This window comes from Aulonocara sp. 'chitande type north' Nkhata Bay, linkage group LG7 (genome assembly GCF_057382095.1).
Source record: "Aulonocara sp. 'chitande type north' Nkhata Bay isolate Kocher_YH1m ecotype deep benthic linkage group LG7, A_spYH_male_GT1.1, whole genome shotgun sequence".
NCBI lineage: Eukaryota > Metazoa > Chordata > Actinopteri > Cichliformes > Cichlidae > Aulonocara > Aulonocara sp. 'chitande type north' Nkhata Bay.
This window is the reverse complement of record NC_141350.1, coordinates 27,404,533-27,428,760: the sequence shown is the minus strand read 5'-3', so window position 1 is coordinate 27,428,760 and position 24,228 is coordinate 27,404,533. Positions and strand designations below refer to the sequence as shown.

Genomic DNA, 24,228 nt, shown 5'->3' with positions numbered 1-24,228 from the left:
TCCTTTTCTTGTAGACTCTACACTCTGCCTTTGTTTTGTCAATAAGATTGAAATGGTTCCAGACTTTGCTTCTTTTCTTGGTGTCACTCATTTTCTTTACTGTACCTTTCCAATGTGATGGTGTTGTCTCTTGTTGCTCCTGGCTCTCTTTCTTTCCCTCTCCCTCCTGCTCTTGTTGTGTGCTGATATGAGTGTAACTACGGCCCTGCCCCCTCAGCTCAGCGCTGGGGGGAGGGGTGCAAATGCAAGGCTCTGTTTGCCATCTCTTCTCAGCGCAAACACAAGGGTGACTTGCAGCGTGAAGCAAAAAAAAGTGAAAGAGAGGGCAGGAGAAGGGAAAAAACAAAAACAAAAACCCCGACTACCAATAAGGAGTCGGATCGCATCGTTCACTTCAAAGAATCGGATCTAAGAGCCATTTCGTTCGCGACCGACCCATCACTACTTGCCAGCCAATAGCTAGGTTTCATTTGACGTAGACGTGACGTCGACGTAAAGCGCGAAATTTGACTGGCGGTCGGAAGTGAAAAAGATAAGCGCAAAATCACAGACAGACAGTACGCAAAATGCCTATGTCCTGTTGTGTTTACGGATGCTCCAGTAGGTCGACCAGAGAAACTGATAAACGGTATTTTAGGGTACCAAAAATAGCCCAACGAAGAGGAGAAAAATGGAAAATTCTAACCGAAAAACGTAGGAAAAAATGGATTTTAAATTTACGTTTACAGTCGGGAGGAGCAGAGTCTGCCAATGCCCGTGTCTGCAGCGACCACTTCGTCAGAGGTAATGTTATGTTTGCAAACGAACTTATTAGCATTAGGTTGTCGTTAAATTCTCGTTTACTTAGTGCTTTTAAGTTAGTAGTCTAATATTGACTTGATTGGGACTATAGGCTGCCCAAGTGCTTTGGATGACGAAGAGTCGGAGGACTGGGCTCCGACGGTCAATCTCGGCTACGAACGAAAACCCAGATCGGAATCAGTTCTCAAACGAGAGAAAAGAATGAAGCTTAAGGCAGAACAGCATCGATGTGCAGAGGCGATTTTGGATATGCAACAGACGGCTGAGAGCCCGGATTTGAGCCTAGTGACAGTGGAGAACAGGCTACTAACCCTGCCATACAATTGCAATGAGCTGCAATCACTTCTCCATCCTCCTTTGCAATTACCCAAGTCTTCAGAGGTGTCTCGTTAGACCGCTGAGAATGGTTTACCTTGAAACAAACAACTGTCACTCTAACGAAGTCCTAAGGATGTGGCATGTTTGTTGACGTTAAAGCCGCTACCGCTAACTGTTAGCGTGTTTAAGATAAAGCAATATAAGAACAAACACTCACCCTTGCAAACACCAAACTGTATCCATCACGGAGACGTTTTGTTCCAAGGTTGTGGACCCACCCGCTGACAAAAAAATTGTACGCCTCCAGACTCTTGAAAGCTTTCATTTGCTGCCTAGTGTAGTAAGAAGTCTGGAGGACCAAGTAGTTGGTGATATCCACAGCCTCGATAGTAGGCAAATCCTTTACTTCTGTGGTGTATTCGGACATTTTCAAAGAATACGGATCACGTCCGATATATTTTTTAACTATCTGTTTATATCTCTCCCGAGAAACGGGGTCTAAAGTTGCACAATAGCTGCTCTCCTGACTCTCCACAGTGTCCTCCATGTTTACTTCCGCCCTCCACTCAAAAATCGCGCTGCCTCCGCACGTCATCAGAACCACATGACCGCAACCCAACTATTCCATGAAAGGAGCGTGCTGACGTCTTATTTCGGCGCCCGTTGGAAATGTTTTTAATAGCCTTAGCCGTCTATATCCGACGATCAACTTATTCTGTCTTACTTTAAATCAAACGCTGAAGTCGTACCCAGACTTGGAATGTAAAATTTGTAATCTGTATGAAAGTCAAATGACTTCCGCGATTATATGTGCGATAAACATCCTCACCAGACCTCTTAAAGGTAAGTGGACTGTTTTACAGCGTTAATCTAAATAAACGCATGTATTCCGGAAGCACATCGGTTAAGTACATTGAATAATATAAAGCAAATATTTTAGCTGTCTTAACTTTTGCCTTTGGTCTCACAGTCGGTAGAGAACGTCTTTGGTTTAAGATAAGATAACCTTTATTAGTCCCACACGTGGGAAATTTGTTTTGTCACAGCAGGAAGTGGACAGTGCAAAAGTTATGACGCAAAAATTAGAATACAATAAGAATAAATACAGTACACAGCTGTACAGAATAGAATAAAATAATATACTATATACAGTAGAATAAAATAGAATAAAAATATACAATAAGATAAAAATAGAATACGAATGCTATATACAACTGAGTAAAAATACAACGATGCCAGAAAAGATTATTGCACTTAGTGTTATTGCACATGTGTGGATGTGTGTGTTTGTTTCTGGCTACAGCTGGTGATTTGTCAAAAAACAAACAAAAAAACAAAACAAAAACGAAAAAACCCCCAAGTTGATTTATAATTTTTAATTTATTCTCCAATACCTGCTTATATAATTATGATTATGATTCTGGAAGCTAAACGCTTCAAAACATCGTACCCCTAAAAGTAAAAAAGGATGACAGATGTACTTGAGGACACTTTTAATGTGTATATTATGATGTTTAGAGAAAACAAGCCCAATTATTATATATTGTTGTAGGATCTACCTTACAATATAAAGCGACTTGAGATGACTGATGTTGTGATTTGGTACTGTATTAATAAAACGGAATTGAATTGAATTTAATATTTTTCTCTCATTAAAAAAGGTTTATAGTGTTGTATAGAAGTTTTGTGTAGTGTGATGTTCTGTGTGTCTGCAGAGGTATCTGCACATGAGGCTCAACTGTCACATCAGGAGGTCCTTCTGGCAGCTCTGCGGGCCAACTGGGCCCATCTCCTGGAGCAACTTCAAAGGGAGAGCAACTTTGAGGTTGTGAAGAGGCTAAGGGAGGAGGTTAAGGCAACAGCAGATTGGTTCTGTGTGGATACAGATGATGCCACATGGGCTTTTGTCCAGGAATGCCTCCTGCTGCTACTCACGTTATCACGTCACCTTTCTGATGAACTGGAGCGTTTCCAACAGGATCAATCTTGCTTGGCACCAAAAAGTCGTACCCCTGAGATGGCCCCACCTTTAGCCCCTGACATCCTCAGCATCACCCAGCAGAAGACAATCGGAGCTGCTCTGCAGTTTGTGGTTTGTCTGGGGCTCTGCCCATACTTGGCCCCTGGAGTGGGTGTCCCACTAGGACGGAGGTCAGCTTTTGGAGCCATGGTGGAAAAACTAGTCCATGTGGGCCCGGTGTCTGGAATGGCACGCCGCCTTCTTACCACCACTAAGGTCCTGTTGGAGCTGGCAGAGTTATCGTCTCTTGCCACACTCGTGTTCACCCGATATCTGGGAGACATTATTGCAGCAATATGCCAGCTGGGATACATGCCACACCACAAGGATGAAAAGGTAATTATTGTTCTCACTGTCAGGATTATTTTTGCACAAATTGAAATGTCAGGGAATAATGACGTAACTGACTTAATAGTGGGGTAGGCAGGGTGGGAGATGGGTTTTTGTTTTTAATTTTTGAGACCCAGCAGTATCTCTGGAAGATACTGTTTTAATTTTCTTTCGTTCTTCTTGAATGTTTTTTTTTTTTTTTTTTTTAATGCAGCTGCTCAGTGCTGAGGAATGTCAAACATGTAAGGAGACCCTCAAGACCCTCCTTGGAAAAGTGTACCAGCCGATTGTCATCAAAGAGCTCCTTATTCTCCAAGGAGGAGCCAAACAGGTGATAATGACGGCATGGTTTTTATTTGACAAATATAAATTTGTGCTGCTGGATGGTGATTTGTTTGCTTGAAATCACCCCAAAGTTTAGACAAACTTCATCAAGGCTTATTGTTCTGATTTCCTCATTGGATCAATTCATTTGGGCTGCTGTGTAGGTCATGTTTTTTAATCTTATTCAATCTTTGTAAGCCTGTTTGTTTTTCACATAATAATAAAGATTTTACTTCAGAGGTCTCACTTTAGATGTCTCCTTCCTTTCAGTCTGGTCCAGTTCAGAGCTCCAGTGGTTGCAGCTGCAGGGCTCCAGCTTGGCTGAGGCGTCTGTGTGGTCAGCTGCTGTCTGAGCGACTGATGCAGCCCAGTGGTGTGCAGGCTGTTATCAGAGCAATTCTGGAGGGTGGCACAGGTGAGAAGTGTAATTGCAGCCAGCATGTACAGTATTTTGAAAAGAATTAGCACATCATGAAGAAGTGGAAATGTTGTGGTTGGTGTATCACCAGCTTGTGATCACTAATTCATCTATGAAATCTGAATCATATAAAATGCTGCCAGAAGATAATGTGAGCTCTAGAAACAAGTACAAAGTCCACAGACCAGTGGGTGATGCCAATTGTGCCAATATATGTCTGTGGTTCCAACCAAATAGACGCACTGTTTCTGTCCTGTTTCAGGGGGTGAGTCAGACTGGAGGAAATGCGATGCTGTGGCAAAGATCCTCATTGCCTGCCCTCAGCAGTCTGCCTCAGCTGACGCCTACTTCAGACACATCTGCCCTCAGGTCATCCCCTGTGTTTGTGGAGAGTACATCACAATGACAGTCACCTGTGTTACACAACCTTAATCAGTATTTGACTGATCCTTACCTTTATCCTAACCATAAGCTAAAACTAACGCTGTCCTTATGGACTCCTTCTTGCTTTAACCAGTTTTCTTTATTCATTTTTCTGTCTAGTTTATATACTCTTTACATTTCTTGTTTAAATAAATCAGCTTGCTTGCTGTTTGTGTTGTTTTCCAGATCCTTGAACTCCTGCACTTCAAAGACAAGCTGACATCCCGTCAATTCCAGCTTGTGGCCACCAGGGCGGTGATCTTTATGGTGCAAGAAAGATCTAGCTTTGCCGAAAAGTACCTTCTCAGCCCTCTGCTTGCTGCACTGCACCATTGCACCACTATCCCCAGTCAGTAACACAACCATCTTCATCTCTACGTCATAATATGACAAGATTAAAAAAAAAAAAAAATATATATATATCTATATTTGGGGGGGGGGGTTAATACCCAACATACTTCTCTGAAAGGTTCTGCAAATTCTCTCCTGGAGCCTTAAAAGGTTGATTCTGTTCATCTGGACGTAGTGTTTTTAGTGGGAGAAACGTTTAGTCGCTCATCCAAGTTACTGAATGTTTCTCCCATTGAAAACGCTACGTCCAGATGAACAGAATCAGCCTTTTGGGATTTACTTCCCTGGATGATTGAGCATGCATCAAGACTTCCCTTCTGGAATTTTATATATGTAATAAACTGTAATTTGGCATCTTAAAAAAAAAAAAAATGTGCTGTCTTGGTACACAGTAAACAATAGTTGTATTTTATCATGAAAGTTTTGATTTGCTTAAAGAACACACTGGTGGATTAACCATTATAGAAACATCCAACACTATTAACTTAGGCCACCTGTGGCATAAAGCTCACATTGGGTTGGTAGTCTTATACATTTGTTAAGTAATGCACATGACTACGATATATGCTAACAACTAAAGCCAGTATCAAAAGGTGAGTTTGACTGAGGATGAGGATTTACTTTGTGTAATTCATGTAGGAAGATGTCCAGGCTGTGTTGTCAGCACTTTGCATCAGCTGTGGTTTAAAAGTGCTTTATAAATAAAGGTGGATGGATGGATGAGCAGTATATGGATGATAAATCAGTTTATGTGCATTTTTCCAGGTGAGTGTGATTCCCAAACTGCTGTGGAAGAGTCAGAACTGACACAGTGTGTGGAAGATGTATACAAGGTGAGGACGCAAGGTCTTTACAGACATGTAAAAGCAGGAATGTAAGAGGAGTGAATTTCTTTCATCTAACAGAGCTTTTTGGGAAGGATGTGTCCGGCATTGAGGATGTTGGTGGAGTAGAATAGGGCCATCAAGATGATCTCTGAATGTGCCATCCAGCATCTTCCTAATAACTAGGTCCAGTGTATTCCATTTTTTTTAGCCAGCCTACTCATGCTGCATTATTGTATTGCCTCTTCCTATTCTTCTGCTTTAATCCAGCTGAACTGTGGTCTTTGAGTAACCTGCGTTTGAGTTTCATTGAATTGTTGTTGCAGTTGAGTCAGACATGTCTTCTCAGTGGCGTTGAAGTAGCATAGAAAAAAGTGCTTGTGCGAGTAGGTGAATGAGGCAAGTTGTAAAGCGCTGTGAGTGCTCAGAGTAGAAAAGTGTGATTATAAGAACCAGCGTATTTACCATTTACGAAGACCACAGATTAACTTTTGTAACAGTATCTAGTGAAAACTGCAGAACTTGAATAAATTGATTTGAATGAAATGTCATTAAAAAAGAACCATCAGCTGATTTCATGCCTGTACCTGCAGCTTGTGGCTTTGATAAACAGAATTCTTTCACAGGGTGAATCCTGGTCGTGCTGTTTACTTGATGCTTGTCTTGTGTCTCCTGTTGCTGCCAGGTCTGCATGGTTGAAAACACTCCCTCAGCTTCTCTTCTCAGAGCTCTAGAAGAAGTTCTTCCTGTTATCTTCACACTCTTCTGTTTTACCAAGAAGAATGTTTCTCACCTCCGGTAAACATTTTCTGTTTTTAGCTGCGATTTAACTTCGTTTCATTCTTCAGCTTCTTTTTTCATCAGTTTGTGTATTTAAATGCATTCATGCCTTAGAGCAGCGGTCCCCAATCTTTTTTGCGGTGCCGAAAAAAAATAAGTTTTATGCATAACACATGTGAAAAGACCCAGGAAAACCGAGTTAACCATAAACCCGATAATAAAATAACGCTAAAAAAACGATAAAACCCTGAAAAGCATGCATTTCACACCTGAGCCTCAACGCTCGCGGCCCGGTACCAAACGACTCCGTGGCCCGGGGGTTGGGGACCGCTGCCTTCGAGTGTGTAATGGATGTGGCTACAATAATATTACCCTTTGCCGTGTGGATCACTGCTAATTGGTTGGATACTTTGACCAACACTTTTTTTTCTAAACCTGAGTTGACCATTTTGGAAGAAAGGGTTGAAGGATTCAGTTTTGGTCTTAGTGTAATCACAATTAAAATGCTGCTCAACAAACATTTTTAGTCACTAATTTTGTTGGAAAAGTTAAACTGATTCTGGATGTAGAACACAGTAATTACCTGTGTGCGCTCTGTGCTCCACAGCGCCCCCTGTCAGGAGATCTTGCTGTGGTACTTGACCCACGCTGAGATGTCTGCAGCCTTGTCAATGCTGAGGCAGCTTTCAGGCCTCCAGAGAGGGAATAACCAGGTGGCAGCAAACTTCCACTTCACTGCTGGCAGTGAAGGAGGGGCCAGGCTCAGCTGCAGAGAGAGCTGCAGGTAATGATGTTAAACATACAGATGACAGATCCTAAGTATTAAAAACCTTAATTTAAAGTAAAAAATAAAAGCACAGCAATGTAAAAATGTTACATTACAAGTAAAATGTTCAAGTTTTACAAGTTAAGTGTTTATTAATACATCTTTAATGACATGCAAAAATCTGAATTTGTTTTTGGTTTTCGTCTGATCCACAAGGTGTCGACAGTATACAAACAACAAGAAGCAGTCGAACAGCACAAAGCTGACAGGCAGTGTTTAGTTTTAAGGGAATATTGTTTTATTTTGCTTTCAAACATCGTGCACAAATAGGTAATGAACATTTGGTATTAATTGGTAAATAACTGTACATGAACCACTTGAGCTTGTTATATCATTTTATACTATAGTATATTTCTAACTAACCAGGCAGCTTATTCTTTCAATGCAAACACAGGCAGTATTTGGCCTTGCAGAAGAGGTCAGAGGTCCAAAGTAATATAATATTTAGAATCTCATTATATTGTTCCCTATATGCTTACATAAGTTGTCAATATGAAGAATTAAGCATTAAGAAACATAGTTTGCCTCTGTATTTGAAAATCGCATATCATCTTATAAGGGAGATGATTTAAAAATGGGGCAAGTTAGAATAATGAGGGATGTATGTGTGTGATCACTTATGACTGGTTGTATTTAACCAAACATTAATGGGGCGTCCAAAAAAACATAATGCTTAAGCAGAGTAGTATATTAAATATGTTCTTTCTGATGCTGTTTCCCAGTGATGAAGATGATGAGATGTATGAGAGACTGTCAGGGGACCAGTGGAGAGTGGAGTGTCTGATGCACCTGCTGGCTGAGCTCAAAGACTGTGATCTGCCAGGAGACTTTTTCCTTGACCTGCTGCAGGTAAACAGGGATGCACGAGGATAGACTGCTGACCTATGATGGTCAAAAGTGAGGGTTACTTCCAGCATTCAATCATTACCTCTCAGTCTTAAATGACTGATGAAATATTATCATCACCCTGCCAGGTGGAAACCCAAGTTTGTGAATGCAATAACTTGATAACAAGGCAACATAGGATTTTGAAATTCATACCGTAGGTGCATCTGCTAAAAATCTTTGAGCTTGAAATTAAGTGACCTCGACTTCAAGGTGACCTCTGACCTTGACCTCAAAGCCCCCACTCCTAGGACCCCACCAAGATGGACCAGTCAACGATCCAAGTCAACTCTTACATGTCCTCCAATTTCCTGATTCCTGATTTCCTGAAAGAATAATGAATCTAATTAGTTGAACAACCAAATATTGCAGTGAAAATCAGAACAAAATGTTTTAATTTGCTTTATTTATATTATTTTTTTGGCCATTTTCATTTAAATATGGATCAGTTTTAAAAGAACTGAACCTCATAAATAGTGCTTATGTGAGCTTTCATCAGCCTCAGTAGAAATTGATCATTTTATGTAGTTATGATTGGGAATTGGAGTGTTTTATGTCTAGATTATATTACAGTGTTTGCTCTGTGACAGAAAGCAACCTCAGATAACTTTGCTCCTTCTGTAGGAGCTCACCAGCTGGGCCGTTGCAGATGAAGAAACAAAGGATGAAGAAGAGGTTGACATGTCGGCCATGACGCTGCTGGAAGTGGAGCAGCAGCTACTGGGTCGAGCTGAGAAACAAGCCCAAAGACTGGCTTTGCTTCATGTACTGGCTACGATGGTTGAGTCCCTGCAGCACGCTCATCTCCTGAGAAAAACAACACAGGTGAGTGGAGACATACAGAAACGCATGAAATTAGTCTTAAAAGGTATACAGATCTGATGTGATCCAGAGGTGTAAAGTATGACAATGATTGTGTATATATTTTGAGCAGAAATGAGTGTACCAGTCCATACACTAAAAGAGGGCAAGTTAAACACATGTAGCAGTATTTTACAATTGCTTATGTGAAAATGTTAACGTTGATAATTTACACACACATTTTTAAGGTCAATGTCAAAAATCAGATTATTTCTGCTCTCAAAACTCTTCTTGTGCATGCAGATGTCTTTAAAAAATAAATACATTTCTGACATTCTTTTTGCTCATTTACGGATTCTTAAATATGTGTGCACGATACACACAGGTCACATGTGTAGATGGGGTTTGAGGCTCCTCAATGTTTCAGTAATATAATGTTTGTTCAAGTACTAGTAGGAAACGGGGAATTCAACTTCCTGTGAATTCCTGTTTTTCTAAATAAGCAGAACGACTGATCACCCCTCTACTAGAAAACATACATTTACCACTACCAATATTTTACTCCATCTCTGTCACCTGTATAATCTGTCACTATTAACTTTTTTTTTATTGCTCAGTATTAGTGTATCAATCCAAGCATGCGTGTGTGAGTACTCAAAATGTAAACACTAATCACCGTACACATTTTAAAATCTTAGTTTATCCTTGTGAATCTTTTTTTACACGTGTAAACCTTTGTTTTTACTAATTTCGCTCTATACAAGATTTGTGAGTGGAGATAATGAGATCTTATGCAGCACTCCATCACTTTGCTTCTTGCTCAGACAGACCTTACTCACCTTGGGGTCGTTTTCCTGCTGAAAAATTAATGATTTTCCCAGTAAGATCAAAGCTGTGCTGCAGCATGTTGTGGTAGCCATGCTGGTTAAATGTCACCTTGAATTCTCAAATAAAGCTTCTGGTCTGGACCTTCTGGACCAAACACAACATTTATACAGCAAGCCATTACCAGATTGGATTTGAATTGATTCGATATATGTAATTTAGTTTCTCCTAGACAGAAGGAACAGAATGGATGTCTTCAGTGTCATTTTTCCTAAAGCAGATGACTTCAGTTTTGCACTGTCACTGTCAGTTGACGGCACAAGTGGAGGGCTGTTACTGGTTTTGGAGCAGTTGGGACTTTAATGCATCGTTCTTCGTGCAATCGAACCGAAAGCAATATTAATATGTGCAGTCCTCAAAGTTGTAGACACAAAACCTGAAATCAGATGAAAGGACACATTTATTACCCATCAGTTTCTGGAGTTCACATTTTTGGACCTCACCACACTTACCATGTTAGTTTTTGGAGGCCGTGCTTGGATGAGAAGATAGAGGGCTAAATTACTGGTCAATGCTGAGAAGCTTGGTTATCAAGATGCATCCACACACTGCACAGGTGCAACACACAGACACTCATTTCTGCTCATTTGTACTAAGTGAAAGGCTAAAAAATACTATAATTTTATTTCCCAACAGTGAAGCATAAACTTCTTAGAAGTTTCAAAGAAAAAGAAAAAATGTAAAAATAATCCATCTAAATTTTTCAGCTTTGGGTATAAATTCTAGTACTTTATTAGTATGCTATTTATGATAGTATTTGTTACAATCATATACACCTATGCTTGCTAATATCTTAGCACTTCACCCTTTTCAAATGAATTTTGTCACTTCAGTTTTTCAAATTGCTTTTGTTGTTTTTAGTCTTTCTACATTTGCCTCCCTGATGTTTCATCACTGAGCAACTGACCCCTGTCTGGGTTTGTTATAGGTTGTGGACTTTATGATGTCTCTGCTCCAGAGGGCCTGTGCGGGCCTGGATCTGACCGCTGGGCTGAATGCTGGCAGTGCAGCAGAGAGCCAGACACTGAGAATGGGGATGGGTCTGGTGTCTGCGCTGTTGTCTGAGCCTCAGGTATGCACAAGTGACTGATAACTCCATTCTGCTGCATGTGGCTCTTTCACGTTCAGTTCATAATGTTCTGTAGTTTCATTTTTTGTAGCTTTGATTATACATTATATTTGTACAATAACAGAGTATCTGCAGGTCTTGAGCATTAATTTTGCTCAAGACAGCAGCTTCAGTTAAATTTCAAAGGTCATTTTCTATGTGTTTTTATAGACGGCTACAGTTGGTAGTTGTTTGTTATTTTGGGGGGTTTTAAGAAAGGTTTTTAATTACCTCCAACCATAAAAGGTGATGTAGGAGCTTCAAATTGTTAATCTGGGCATATCTACTAAATATCTCAGATGAGTCCAAATCTCAGTGACCTCAACCTCTCAGAGGTCACTTTTTCCTGAAAATCTAATGAATGCAATAACTTGAGAAAAAGGAGATAAAGAATTTTGAATTGATACCATAGGTGTGTCTTCTAAGAGGCTGAGAGGTAGCACCGGTGGTCGCCAGTAATTTTAAGTCATTCTAAACCTGTGATGTTCATATGTTGACTTTGTTTTACAAAATGCATCCCTCTATTTCTTGCTGCTTATCTGCTATCATGCCTCACATAACACTAGATAGCTTTTTAAAAGAAACATTTAGAATTTTTATTTAAGGAACGTTTTGAGACTCTGAGGATGTACATATGCCTGTTATATGGAGATCTAATCAGGTAGTATAATTCCAGCTTTAGCTATTATGTACTTCTGTGTACATGTGCAAACAATTTGAAATCTGTTTTTTGAAGAACATTAAAGCAACATTAAAAACAAAGTTTTAGAACTTTAACACACTTTATAACAGTAAATGCATAAAAGAAACTCTCAAGAAACCCTTACATTTGACTTTACAGTTCAGTGTGGAGGACTACTTGTCGATGTCAAAGCTGCTGCCACCTCTGGAGATACTCTCTCAGCAGCATCCTGACGTGATTATTCAGGAGCTAGCGTCCAACCTGAGAGCGGTCATTGCCACTCACGGGGCGTACCGCCCTGACAGCAGCAGTGAGGCTATCTCTGTCACTGACGCACCGCCCCCCAGAAACCATAAAACAGCTGTAAAAAATGTAGTGAAAGGTGAAGCAAACGACTCACATAAACCTGCCCAAAGCCATGAAAGACTTACAGCATCTTCTGGAGGGTCAGGAATAAGTCCAGGATGTGAAGGACAGATCTCTGGCTCCAGTGACTCTTGCCCTCCTTCCAAGCCCATCTCTGACTGGCTGATAGAGGCATGTGACCCAGACGTGCCAACAAGAGCGTACGCCCTGAGGGTACTGACACAAATGGTGCAACATAGAAAGCCAGAGGCCATCCAGGCGCAGGAGAAAATCCTGACGGTAAGTTACCTGGTAGCTGCTCTGTTTGTTTGTTTTTTTGTTTTAAATATGTTTTGGCTTTTTTGGTGTTTTCATTTTTTTTGTTCTGTTCTTTTTTGCTTTTTTTTAACTTAGGCTTTTCTTTTCTTTTTGTTTGTCAAGTTGAGTAGATGTTATGTTCTTCACATTTGCAAGTCCTGTATAAATTAAAATTATAAATTAAATTTTTAGGTAGAGAAATTTGATTCAAGTACTTTATTTCAAAATAAATTAAATGATTATCCACACATATAATATACAGGAGTTGGTGTGGCCTGTGTAGAGCGGGTGAGATACTGAAGCGTTAGTTGCTCCCAGTGTGTTCATCTTAGTGTGACAGTATGTCAGTGTTAAATAGAAAAAACATTTAGACATTAAATAGAAAATCATTATATAAGAACCAGTATCATTACCATTTGCAGCACTGTACAAAGGTCTTCAGCTACCCCTCATTTCTGTATATATTTTGCTAGGAGGATCTTAAGGCCATCTTAAAGCTATCTGTTACATTGTTAAAGCAATGATCATACTGCAGATTATATTATGCTGGTAAAATACTTTTGTTCATCCCCACAAACTGCGTCCAGCAATTTATTAAAAGTTGTTTAAACTGGTCACGAGCTGTGGGTAGTGACCGAAAGTACGAGATTGTGGATACAATCGGCAGAAATGAGCTTCTTCTGAAGGGTGGCTGGTCTCTCTTTTAGAGAGAGGGTGAGAAGTTCAGCCATCCGGGAGGGGCTCAGAGTAGAGCCGCTGCTCCTCCACATTGAAAGAAGCCAGTTGAGGTGGTTCTGGCATCTGACAAGGATGCCTCCTGGGTGAGGTGTTCTGGGCATGTCCCACCAGGAGGAGGCCCTGGGGCAGACCCAGGACACACTGGAGAGATTATATCACTCCATAAGACCTGTTATGCCCCCCATGGTGTACTAGTTAACACTTTCACTTGGCAAGTGAAAGGTCACTGCTTTGATGTCAGGAAGGGCATCCAGCTTGAAGCTTTGCCAAATCATGCAGGGGAGCAGCTAACGTAGCTTTTACTCCAAAAAACCAGTTGTCACTGATTCTCAGCCCAGTTCTTGAGTAATTTAGCGTACCATAGCTTTTCCTCCCAGTTTCCCTCTCTATGGTTAATAATGGCTTCTTGACATCTACTCTTCCATTGAGCCCATTTCTGTTTAGGCTTTTGTGAACAGCTCTCAAGTCTGTGTCAAGTTTTAGATGGATTTTTTTTCTTTTCCATGTTCATCTGGTGTATTATTTTTTTTTTGGCACACATACAATAAAATCTGTCACAGTGTGTTATTGTTTCAAAAAAAAAAATGTGAGCACTGGCAATATCTCTGTCTCTTGAGACTTCTATAATAAATGAGGGAGCTGAAGCTCTTTGAGACAGCTCAAAAGAGCTTTGAGCTCTTGGGGCTTGTTAAGATGGTAAGAGAAGATACCAACTAATGTATTATTCTATTTGATCAGAAGCCCATCCCCTTCAACCATCCTTCAGCAAAACCCCCCTTTATTGATTTTTCTGCCTTGTCACACAGTTGAGTTTTCTAGAGGTCACTTTTCATGTGTACTGTCCTTTCTCCTTATTTTAACTGAAACTACAGTTTAAAAAAAAAAAAAAAAAAAAGTTGTTTGTTTGTTTGATGTATGGAGTGGTGTGTATTCTTCTTGGCTCTGCTGTTTGTATGTGTTTTGATGTTGTGTGTGTTTTTTACACAGTAGACCATGTGGTTATAAATCATGCTGATGGTCTATTTTTCTCCAGCTCTTCTTAGAAAGCCTGGAGCATGTAGACTCATTTGTCTACCTGTCAGCCATTCAAGGTAATCTAGTGATTCATCCCAATGTTGATGAAGTATTCAGATGCTGCTGATGATTGATGGACTCGTTATAAACCGTCTTTAGGTCTGGCTGCATTGGCTGATTCCTACCCTGACAAAATACTGGAACGGCTCCTAAAAGACTTCCAACATGGACCCTCCCTCCTTTCCTCCAACAAAGAGCGCTCCGTGGAAACCCGCCTTAAAGTGGGAGAGGTCCTGATGAGGACAAGCAGGGCCATGGGTGAGCATCATCAGATTCAACTTAACAGTTATGCTGTGATGTTACTTTGTTGTTGTTGCTTCTGTTTCATGTCTGTCAGTGCTGTGTGCTCTTGTGTGTTGAATCAGGATCTGAACGCACTGTTGTGACAACATTGCTTTTTTCTCTGATGAGCTCTATAGACTCTCTATAAACTCATCTTATTTCTGTATATATAAAAAAGAAAATAGGTCAAAAGACAAGAATAGCAAGACAGAGCACAAGTGGAAAAACACAATGTGTCTCTAATAGAGATGGACCGATCCGATATTACGTATCGGTACCGGTCTGATACTGACCTAAATTACTGGATCGGATATCGGAGAGAAATAAAAAATGTAATCCGATCCATTAAATATCACAAAAGCACCTCAGAAGACTTGCGACATGGCGTAACTCGGCTCATAACCGTAGCACGTCGGAGCAGTGTGCATCACGTGATAGAGCGGCTGTGGCTTGCCAGATCTCTCGGCGGTCTGGTTGAGCATTTGTAGCCTCGCTACCAGCCCGGCATTTCATCTCCGAGGAAGTGATCCCAAAGAGAAGTAAAGCAAGTGTGTCAGTTCATCTCTGAATGTTTGTAAAGCATTCCTGCGTTAAGCTTAACAACCGATATATGGAGCGACTGCCTCTTCTCTCACCCTCCCTCTCCTGTTGCTACTTCAATCATGAAACTGATCAATGATCAGCTGATCGGCTTTTCTGTTGTGAGTCCGTGTCTCTTGTTTGTTTTTTGGCCCAGTTTGCGCCAGAAAGAGGAAACCAGCGGCTGAACAACAGCAGCACGTTTAAACTTGATAATCTGTTGTTAGAATTTATTTAATATTACTTTCTACTCGAGGATCTTTTTCTACGTAGCTGACGCCGGTCACTGTGCAGGGGCGGATCTAGCAAAGTTTAGCCAGGGGGGCCGATAGGGCATAAACAGGGAAAAGGGGGCACAAAGACATACTTTTCTTTCTTATTCTCATTTAAAATGTCGAGCTTTTAATAAATTATCTGAATCTTACACCCAGTTTTAATCTGATGTAAAATGTATAGAAATCCATTATTGTATAGAGGAACTATTAAGTCTAATATAACCCAGTAAGCTATAGTACTTTTGGGAAGGTACGATCTGTGCAGTCTGCAATTCTGTTGAAGAAAGATGTTGAATCAATTTAATTATTGTAGAAAAATAATTGATTTCTGTGCTTTTTTTTTTTTTTTTTTTTTACATGTGCATTAAATTAAGTTTGATTACGTCGATTAAGCATCACGGGGGGGTGGTTCCCTTTTTTTTTTTTTTTTTTTTTTTTTTTTTTTGTGCTGGGAGTTTGCAACCCTATTAGTTAGGTTGTTTAATATTTCTGCTAAGTACTCTTTAAAATACCAGAATAGGGAGGATGGTGCAGGTTTAAGTTTATTAGCTTGATCAGTGTTGCTGAACTATGAAATATTTTGGGTGCAGTGTATTTTTTGAATACAGGTATAACAGAATAGCTTTAGTGTTTTGTTTTTTAAAACTTCACTATGAACTTATACACAATGCAGCAAGATATTAGAAAAACAGCTTTATTGATTAAAAATACACTATATTGGATTCATATCGGTATCAGCAGATATCCAAATTTATGATATCGGTATCGGACATAAAAAAGTGGTATTGTGCCATCTCTAGTCTCTAACTGCTGCACCTATAAGAAAACGCATACAAGAACGCAGCAGCTGACCACAATCTTGTTGGTGTGTGTGTGTGTGTGTGTGTGTGTGTGTGTGTGTGTGTGTGTGTGTGTGTGTGTGTGTGTGTGTTTGTCACCAATTATACTTGGTAATGATGGAAGAAGAAGCCACACTAACTGTGTCTAGGAGCCAGAGGCAGACAGAGAAAGACCCAGGAGACCTGAGCCATCTGCAGCCTCCAGACTATGAAAAATCTTATTTAAAATTAGAATGAAATGGTTTATATGGTGTATATATCTTAAGGCATAAAATGTACCTGTACTCGACCTCTTTGACATTAATAATAGGCAAGTTTTTGTGTTGCTGAAGACCGATGGTAATTAATATTAACAATAATTCACTTGTCATGTACGTCTTTATTGGCTTGTAAAAGTAGCTTTTATTTTATTTTAGTTCACATTTTTAATGCAATTTAATGAATACAATATTTTATATTATTTCACTTTTAATCTTAATAATCTTGTGAAATCCTTGAAACATGGTCTAGTACACCCATGCCCCCCTTTAGACTCGCCCCTGTTATGCAGAATAGGACAGCTGCCATCAGCCTTCAATAAGCTGTATAATTTAAACATGCTCTCAGATTAAGTTAACAGTTCATCAGCATATTTTAAAACATCTGGAGGCTTACTGCAGATTTTTCACTGTGTAAAACAAACGGTGTGGATGGAGCTCGTGCTAGCTTTTTCCCAGTAAAAGTTTGAAAGGTGGTTACGGGAGCAGCGCTGCTGCCTGAGCTCAGTGTGTCGGTAACGGCTCTGCCTCTTTGCTCTTCAGTGTGTAAACAGACTCTGGCTCCACGTTAAACTACACCAGCATCATTATCACTGCTGCTGTTGTGTTATCAGGTTTCTAATAATTGCTTCTGAATATTTTTGTATCACAGGTCTGTTTTTAGTTGCAAATGTGGGTGACACTCTTGCATTTACATTGTTTAACACAACGATCAGGTGTGTTGACCCAGGGTGATATCTAAAACCTGCAGGACACCGGCCCTTGAGACCTGGAGTTGCCCACCCCTGCCTTAAATGAAACATCGAAGAAAATAATTTCTGACAAGAATTTTTTATAATAGAATTTCTCGATGAATCGTTGCAGCCCTAGATGCAATATTCGATTTAGTCATAATCAACATACTCAAAAAGCTGTACAAAACAGGAAATGACATTTTCACACCAAAAAGTGCTGACCAAAGAGCTAGCCACCTGACACGTTGGTAAAACATGGCACATGTCTGCATGGTGTGCTGTGTGTCCTTAAAAAACTGAGGAAACTTGACAAGTGAAGGGTAAAAGAAGTGTCACGTCTAAAAGCCATCCACAGCAGATAAACAATATCTGAATATCATGACCTTAAGAAACGGGTAAAAAAGTGACTACTTTGTTGTAGTCATCACAGCCACACAAAAACCACAGTGCACGCTTGTTTTCTTTGCAGATCCCCATCAGAAGGAACCCTGTGTATAAAAATCTTTCCTGACAGAACCCCCCCCACCCCACTCGGTTTTACTGTGCCAGATTGCCATCGTACCACTTCTCTGGGACAATTAGATGGTTTATATCCTTGCTGAGAGATTGGATCGAGATTCAGTTTGTTGCACAGGCACCCAGAGAGCTCCTCTGTTTGGCTAAAATGCTCCCACAAGACTGGCCAAGATTTGGCTTTTGCCAGGCCATCGTTTTTAAGTAAGAAAGTTCTCTTAATTGACTCGCCTGGTTGAGCAAATGTTTAATAAATGAATGTTTGGTTTGCTAACTGTGACTGGCTTAATGGCCTTGCACAGTCCTGTGAACTCTCATAGTAACCAGTGATAGGACATGTACTGAAAGGGAAGAGCTCTGAACCAGCTGCTGTTCTCAAAACATGATGTTTATCAGGATGTACAGGAAGAGGACGTGCAGATGTATTTGTTGGAGTGCATCAGTTTTACCAGCTTTACCAATGTTGAATATTAATGTGTGTAGTTGAGACACACACTGATACAAGTATGGACTCTAAAACAGCATTTCTCTTTCATGGAGTCTGTTAAAGCAAGTTGTGACCGGCTAGTGAAAGATGGAAATAAAGTGAGAGCAGCTGAGCTGAAAAAAGGCTATTGTAGAACAAGCTAACATCATTAAGGTGCAAGGTGTCTGTTTCTGGATAAGACAAATCTAACTGGCTCTGAACTCTACATCATAACTTGTGACGTAACCAGAAACCCCTTTGACCCTGTTCAGCTACTTTACTTGGGCTCCCACTTTGTGATTGAGTGGTTCTGAAATGCTTTCACTTTGCTGTAATACTGATTACAGTAAATCGTGGAATATCTAGAAGGAAAAAAATGTACAAATTGACTGTTTCAGTGGTGGCATCCTATTACAGTACCATGCCTGAATTCACTGAGTCCTTTACAATTAGCCCACTCTTTAACAAATGTTTTTAAAGGCAGACCGCATGACTAAGTGCTTAATTTTTATACATCTGGAAATACCTGGAATCAAATATTAAGAGGTCATCCCAGTACTTTTGTCCATATATTGTATTTTCCACAGAAGATGACTACAATCACCTAGAGAACCACAGACATGACATCCTCTGATAAATGGTCAGTTTTATGGAGCCTTAGATCTAACCTGTCTGCTTGATGTTTCTCCTTTAGGAGAACTAGCTCCCCACCTTGGCCGTCCTCTGGTGGGCATCTTCCTGCGAGAATCCAGAGACCCTGACCAAAGCATCCGGGCTAGCAGTCTGTCCAACCTGGGGGAAATCTGTCAGAGACTGGACTATTCCCTGGGGTCACTAGCTCAAGAGGTAGGGTTAACCAATAGACAATAGAAAATAAACACATTAACATTTCTAAGAACCCATTAAGCAAAAAACAGGTTATTGTTAGAGTATAAATTAAATGGCATGAAATTCTAGAGGCTTCATCTGACTCCTGTTGCTCAGGAGGTAGAGCGGGTTGTCTACTGATCAGAAGTTTGGTGGATCGATCCCAGGCTGCTCCAGTGTGCGTGCCAGATATTCTTGGGCAAAACCCCATGTTGCTCTCTGCTGCATCCATCGAGTATGAACGTCTGTGAATGTTAGATAGAAAAGCATGATTCTTGTATGAATGGGTGCTTTGAGTGCTCCTGGAGAGTAGAAAAGAGAGAGAACTCTCAGTCCAGTCACCAAATCAAACAAACAGCTGTACAGCTTCAACTGACAAAAATAAAACCAACAAGATTTTACAAATAAACATTTTACAGCATTATATAACTCATGCCTCATACAGGACAACCGATGGAACAATGTAAACACAGGACAATAATTTACAATAGAAACAGTGAAAAGATAATTAGTAAAATAATTGAGTTGAACAAGTGGGTTTTCAAGAACTTTGGTTTAACTTCACTCTGTAAACTGGCTGACATGTTGGTTCCATGCTGCAGCCAGCTGGCATGAATGAGCCACCTCTGTATATGTCTGCAGCACACAAACAGATCTCACTCTAAATATACTGAATGTTTGTCCTGAGATGCACAGCTCAGCTCTATAGTGACTAACTCTTTGTAATTTTTCAATGTTGTTAAGTTAACAGACTTCATGTCTGTAATATTACATAGATACTGAAATGAAAACTGCAAAACTCACAAAAATACTGAAAATACACCAGTTCTTTCAACCAGGCTGCAAGGCTGCAATAACCAACCAGATGTATTTGTGATTATTTTGGTTTGGTAGGTAATATTTTGAGAGTAGTTTGAGAGTAAACCACGTGAAAACAAAAATGTCAAAAACCATTGCTATTCTCTATAAAACAAAGCATGTCCTGAACAAAAAATCATTATACACACTTTATTGTACTCTGTTGCTTCCATATATGACTTACTGTCTGGAGATATGGGGTAATGCATATAAAACGAACACTCTTCATATTTTCAAGTTACAAAAAAGAGCTATAAGAATTATAAACCAATCAAACTATATAGAACCAACTAACATTTTGTTTATTAATCTGAATACCCTGAAATTTTATGATTTAGTTGAATATAAAATGGCACAGATAATGTATAAAGCACAAAATAACTTGCTTTGCCCCAGTACTCAGAAGCTGTTCAAAGTCAGAAAGAGTCAATATGACTTAAGGGGAACAGATTTCTTTAAAAAAAACAAGATAAGGACGAATATAAAGCAGAGATGTGTTTCTGTTAGAGGAGTTAACCTGTGGAATAGTTATGACAGTGATTTAAAAAGGTGTAGTTCATTTTCCTTGTTTAAAAACATGTTTAAAACTAGAGTATTAGAAAAATATATAAATCAAGAATTAAAAGAGCAAAAAGGAGAAAAAAAATAACCTCTTGATTCTTTTGCTTTGATGTAGTTACTTATCTAAGGTGGAAAGTTTTTTTTTTTTCTTTGTTTTTTTGTTTTTGTTTTTGTTTTTTTTTGTTTTTTTGTTTGTTTGTTGGTTTGTTTGTTTGTTTGTTTGTTTGTTTGTTTGTTTGTTTGTTTGGTTTTTGCTTTGTTTTATTATTTTCTTCAAGCCCTGTGTACAGGAGCTGCATACAAAAAGATATTTTGTGAAAAGGGTTGGCGTAATAAGCAAATGCTTCAGCCAAAACCTTTTGATTAGCCTTGTCTCATGCTTTCTTTCTTTATGGTAGATTTTTGTTCTGTTTTCACTGTTTGTTTGTTTTTTCACTGTTTTCACTGAGATTTGAATTTGAATGCTAATCAATAAAATCAAAAATCAAATCAAAAGTTACAGCAGCTCTGTGCAAGATAAAGATGGTAGGTATTTAAAATAAATCAAACTGCACTAAGTCCAATTGGGAAAATAATTTTCTGTGTTTCTGAAATGTGAGACTCCATGCTTCCACAGTTATCTACAGTTGTGTTATCTGTGCTTGTTAGTTTAAAGCATTATTAACTGTTATTATCTGTCGTGGATACACTTTGTACAAATATAATTCCCCATAAATTGGGACACTTGTGTAAAATAGGAACAGATACACTGGACAAGGAATGCAATATTTTACATTTGACTCTTTCATGAAAAATAACTCAATTCATATTTGATGACAACAGCATGACTAAAAAAAAGTTGGGACAGGTGCAGCAAAACGCTGGAAAAGTGCTAAAAAGAACATCTTGCATTCTGTTTTTGTGCAGATTAGCTCCTGTCTGACGTCACTGATAAAGACGGAGAAGGAGGCAGAGGTGAGGAGAGCTGCTGTCCACGTTATTGCGTCGCTGCTCCGTGGTCTTGGGGACAAAAGCACACAGGTACACTCTCACAGCTCACTGGGTATTTTTAAAAATGTCTTCGGAAGCACTGGATTCAGTTTTCTAAACCTAATGCCAGAAGACCTTAAGATGAGATGTTACTTCATATTTGGTAGGTGTATTACTGGGGACCCGCGTAAGGTGCTATTGTGAATAAATGTTTTATTGAATGTTCTATTATTGTGACATTAACACAGTTCCATAAGGGGTGTTTCTGACAGTGCTGGGCTGTTTTTACAGACAACAGGCACAAGACACGTTTTTTTGTTTTCTTTTGTTTTTTCCATGTTTGACTGCGTGCAATTTGCAGTAAATTGTGTGCCTTAAACTTTTTAATTAACATTTACGTGACTCATTTAAATATTTTTCTCCTAAAAGTGAAACACTTGCAAATGTGCAAATACGCTTCAGTTTGAGGTCAGGCTGTTAGCTTTTTCTAATATTTACATTTAAGTGTGACAAACATGCCAAAAAATAGGAGATCAGGAAGGGGGCAAACACTTTTCCATGTTTTGTAGTCCATTTTCTCCACATCCTGCATATTGTCATTTCAACATCCGGACATCATGTTGTTAATGAGAGACTAATGTAAGGTCGTTTTTATTCTCGGCACGCTCTTTTCGTTTCCTAAGTCCTTTTCAAATTTCCTACCCACTTTTGCTTGACCTCGATGCCATTTTCATCAATGACGTTTTTATCGAGGTCAAGGAAAAGAGGTGGGGAAGAGGAGGAGGTACATTTGGAGTGCACCAGGCAGAGGAGAGATAAAAATAAAATCCAGTGAAGTCGCACAGAGAGGACTGAGGGACCATGACGTAAAACTTATTTCTTTAGCCACTTTCGCTCTGTCTTTTTAGCTGTAAGTGGTTCTTCATTGTTGTCTACCTGAACTGAAATGGAAAAATCCGTCTGTTAGCCTTAATGTTAGGTTTTGTAGGTGTATGTATGGTGAATGAGAACTATGTGGAGAATAGACTGAGTCAGCTACACAGGTGATTCACTAGACCAGCAAGCTGGTTAGCAATTAAGTCCAGGGAAAACCGTGAAAGCAGGGAAACAGTCAGAGAACTAACTAGAAATATCTCAGGATGAAACAACAAAAGCACACCAAAGAGTCCTGGGGTCTGTTTCTTACACAGAACCCCCCACCCCCACCTAGCAACCCATAAGACCCAATCAGCACAGTACATCCTTACAGTTCCTCTGTCTATGGCCAAACTGATCAAAGCCATGAAATAGAGCTAATAATAATAGGCTGGTGGTTTTAAAGCTGTAGTAGCTGCTGCTAATTGTATGTAAAAAGCTGGCTCAGGTGTTATATAGCTTTTAATCACCTGTCATGACCCCAGTGAAGTGGCTAGCTGTTTGACTTAGTCCAGGTTGTATAATTACTGGAACAGCTGGAGAATGGTGACACCAGCTGCACAGCACTAATGACACACAGTGACATTATTGGAAGACAAGACTGGGAAGAAACCAGAAGGACTGTTTAACCCCCCTCACCTCCCCCAACGACAGAATCCATTTGAAATCTGGAACATTATTTTTTTTAATCATAGTTTTCAAGGTAAATTAGAAATACTAAATGCTGTGTTCCTACTTTATTTAATCAGACCCTAAACCAAATTATAACAATAACTATATCTATCTAAAATTCCAGATTTTATGTAAACTGGTTCCCACTTTATGTAAAAATGGGTTGTGCTGATTAAACTACTTTAAGCAACTTTCCAAGGCAGCAGTTGCCTTACAGTATAAGGGTCTGGATTCAGGGCAATTATCAATTGGTAATATAACTGGAAACAATATATTTTGGTCAATGTTGAGACCAACAAATAAAGTTTTCCTTGGCTTTGAATTTGACGATACTTTAAATAATGTCTAATAGAAAAAAGCAAAAAAGGCAACTAAAATAAACATGCTAAAGCTCGGTAAATATGAATGAACAATAGTTGAAGTACAAATAAAAAATGAATGTAGTTCAGTTAAGCAGACTTTTTATTAAGTAACCAATTACTATTATGCTTTTTTTTTTTTTTTTTTTTTTAGTGTATGGGAGGATAAGGAGTGTTTTGAGTCATATTGTATGAAATGTACTTGGTAGCAAACTCAGCACCCCCACATTTGTGTCACTTTAGTGTCACCTTTTCCAAAGTTTCATTAGTGTCTGTCTCCTCCAGGTTCTCAGTGATGTTTTGTTGGACCTGTACCGAGCTCTCAAATGGGTGGTTAACTCTGACCTGGATGAGGTATCCGTGCTTCATGCCCACCTGGCTCTGGAGGAGCTTGACGACATAATGAGGAGGTTCATCTTCCCTGAGCAGAAGCTGGAGAAGAAGATTGTCGTCCTACCATAGAACTAATTTCCGTGGGCTCTTTGCACTACAATTTATGCCTCCGTGTAATGTGGATTAAGTCTTCAGAAATGTGGTTGACCACAAAGAGCAGAAAATCCTACATCCATGCATACCAAGGACTGTGACCTAGTGTACCACCCTATTCCACAATAAATTTTTAAGCATATTTTCTGTGATTTGTGATTTGAAATATGAAAAATATTTTAACTTTAGATTTATGTGAATTAAATACTGTAATAATACTGACTTTAATATATATTAATGTTGAATAATAATCCCAAAAAGGTTGATTCGGTTCATCTGTACGTAGCGTTTTCAGTGGGAGAAATGTTTCGTCACTCGTCCAAGTGACTTCTTCAGTCTCAGCTG

General features: G+C 39.4%; 1 protein-coding gene across 2 annotated transcripts; it reads left to right on the top strand.

Moving 5' to 3' along the window:
• Window positions 1-463: 463 nt before the first annotated feature.
• Window positions 464-24,025, top strand: tango6 (transport and golgi organization 6 homolog (Drosophila)). 2 transcript variants are annotated; one of them, XM_086299759.1, is made up of 18 exons: window positions 464-783; window positions 2,835-3,475; window positions 3,684-3,800; window positions 4,064-4,208; window positions 4,474-4,580; window positions 4,821-4,983; window positions 5,751-5,818; window positions 6,495-6,607; window positions 7,197-7,373; window positions 8,138-8,264; window positions 8,925-9,125; window positions 10,915-11,058; window positions 11,936-12,421; window positions 14,211-14,268; window positions 14,351-14,509; window positions 18,891-19,042; window positions 21,389-21,502; window positions 23,683-24,025. In XM_086299759.1, the coding sequence occupies exons 1-18, from the start codon at window positions 567-569 to the stop codon at window positions 23,857-23,859; spliced, it is 3,366 nt and encodes a 1,121-aa protein (XP_086155885.1). In that variant the 5' UTR covers window positions 464-566; the 3' UTR covers window positions 23,860-24,025. The 2 variants fall into 2 exon arrangements, with proteins under 2 accessions (XP_086155885.1, XP_086155886.1); XM_086299760.1 differs by lacking the exon at window positions 464-783 and adding an exon at window positions 1,762-1,962.
• Window positions 24,026-24,228: the final 203 nt, after the last annotated feature.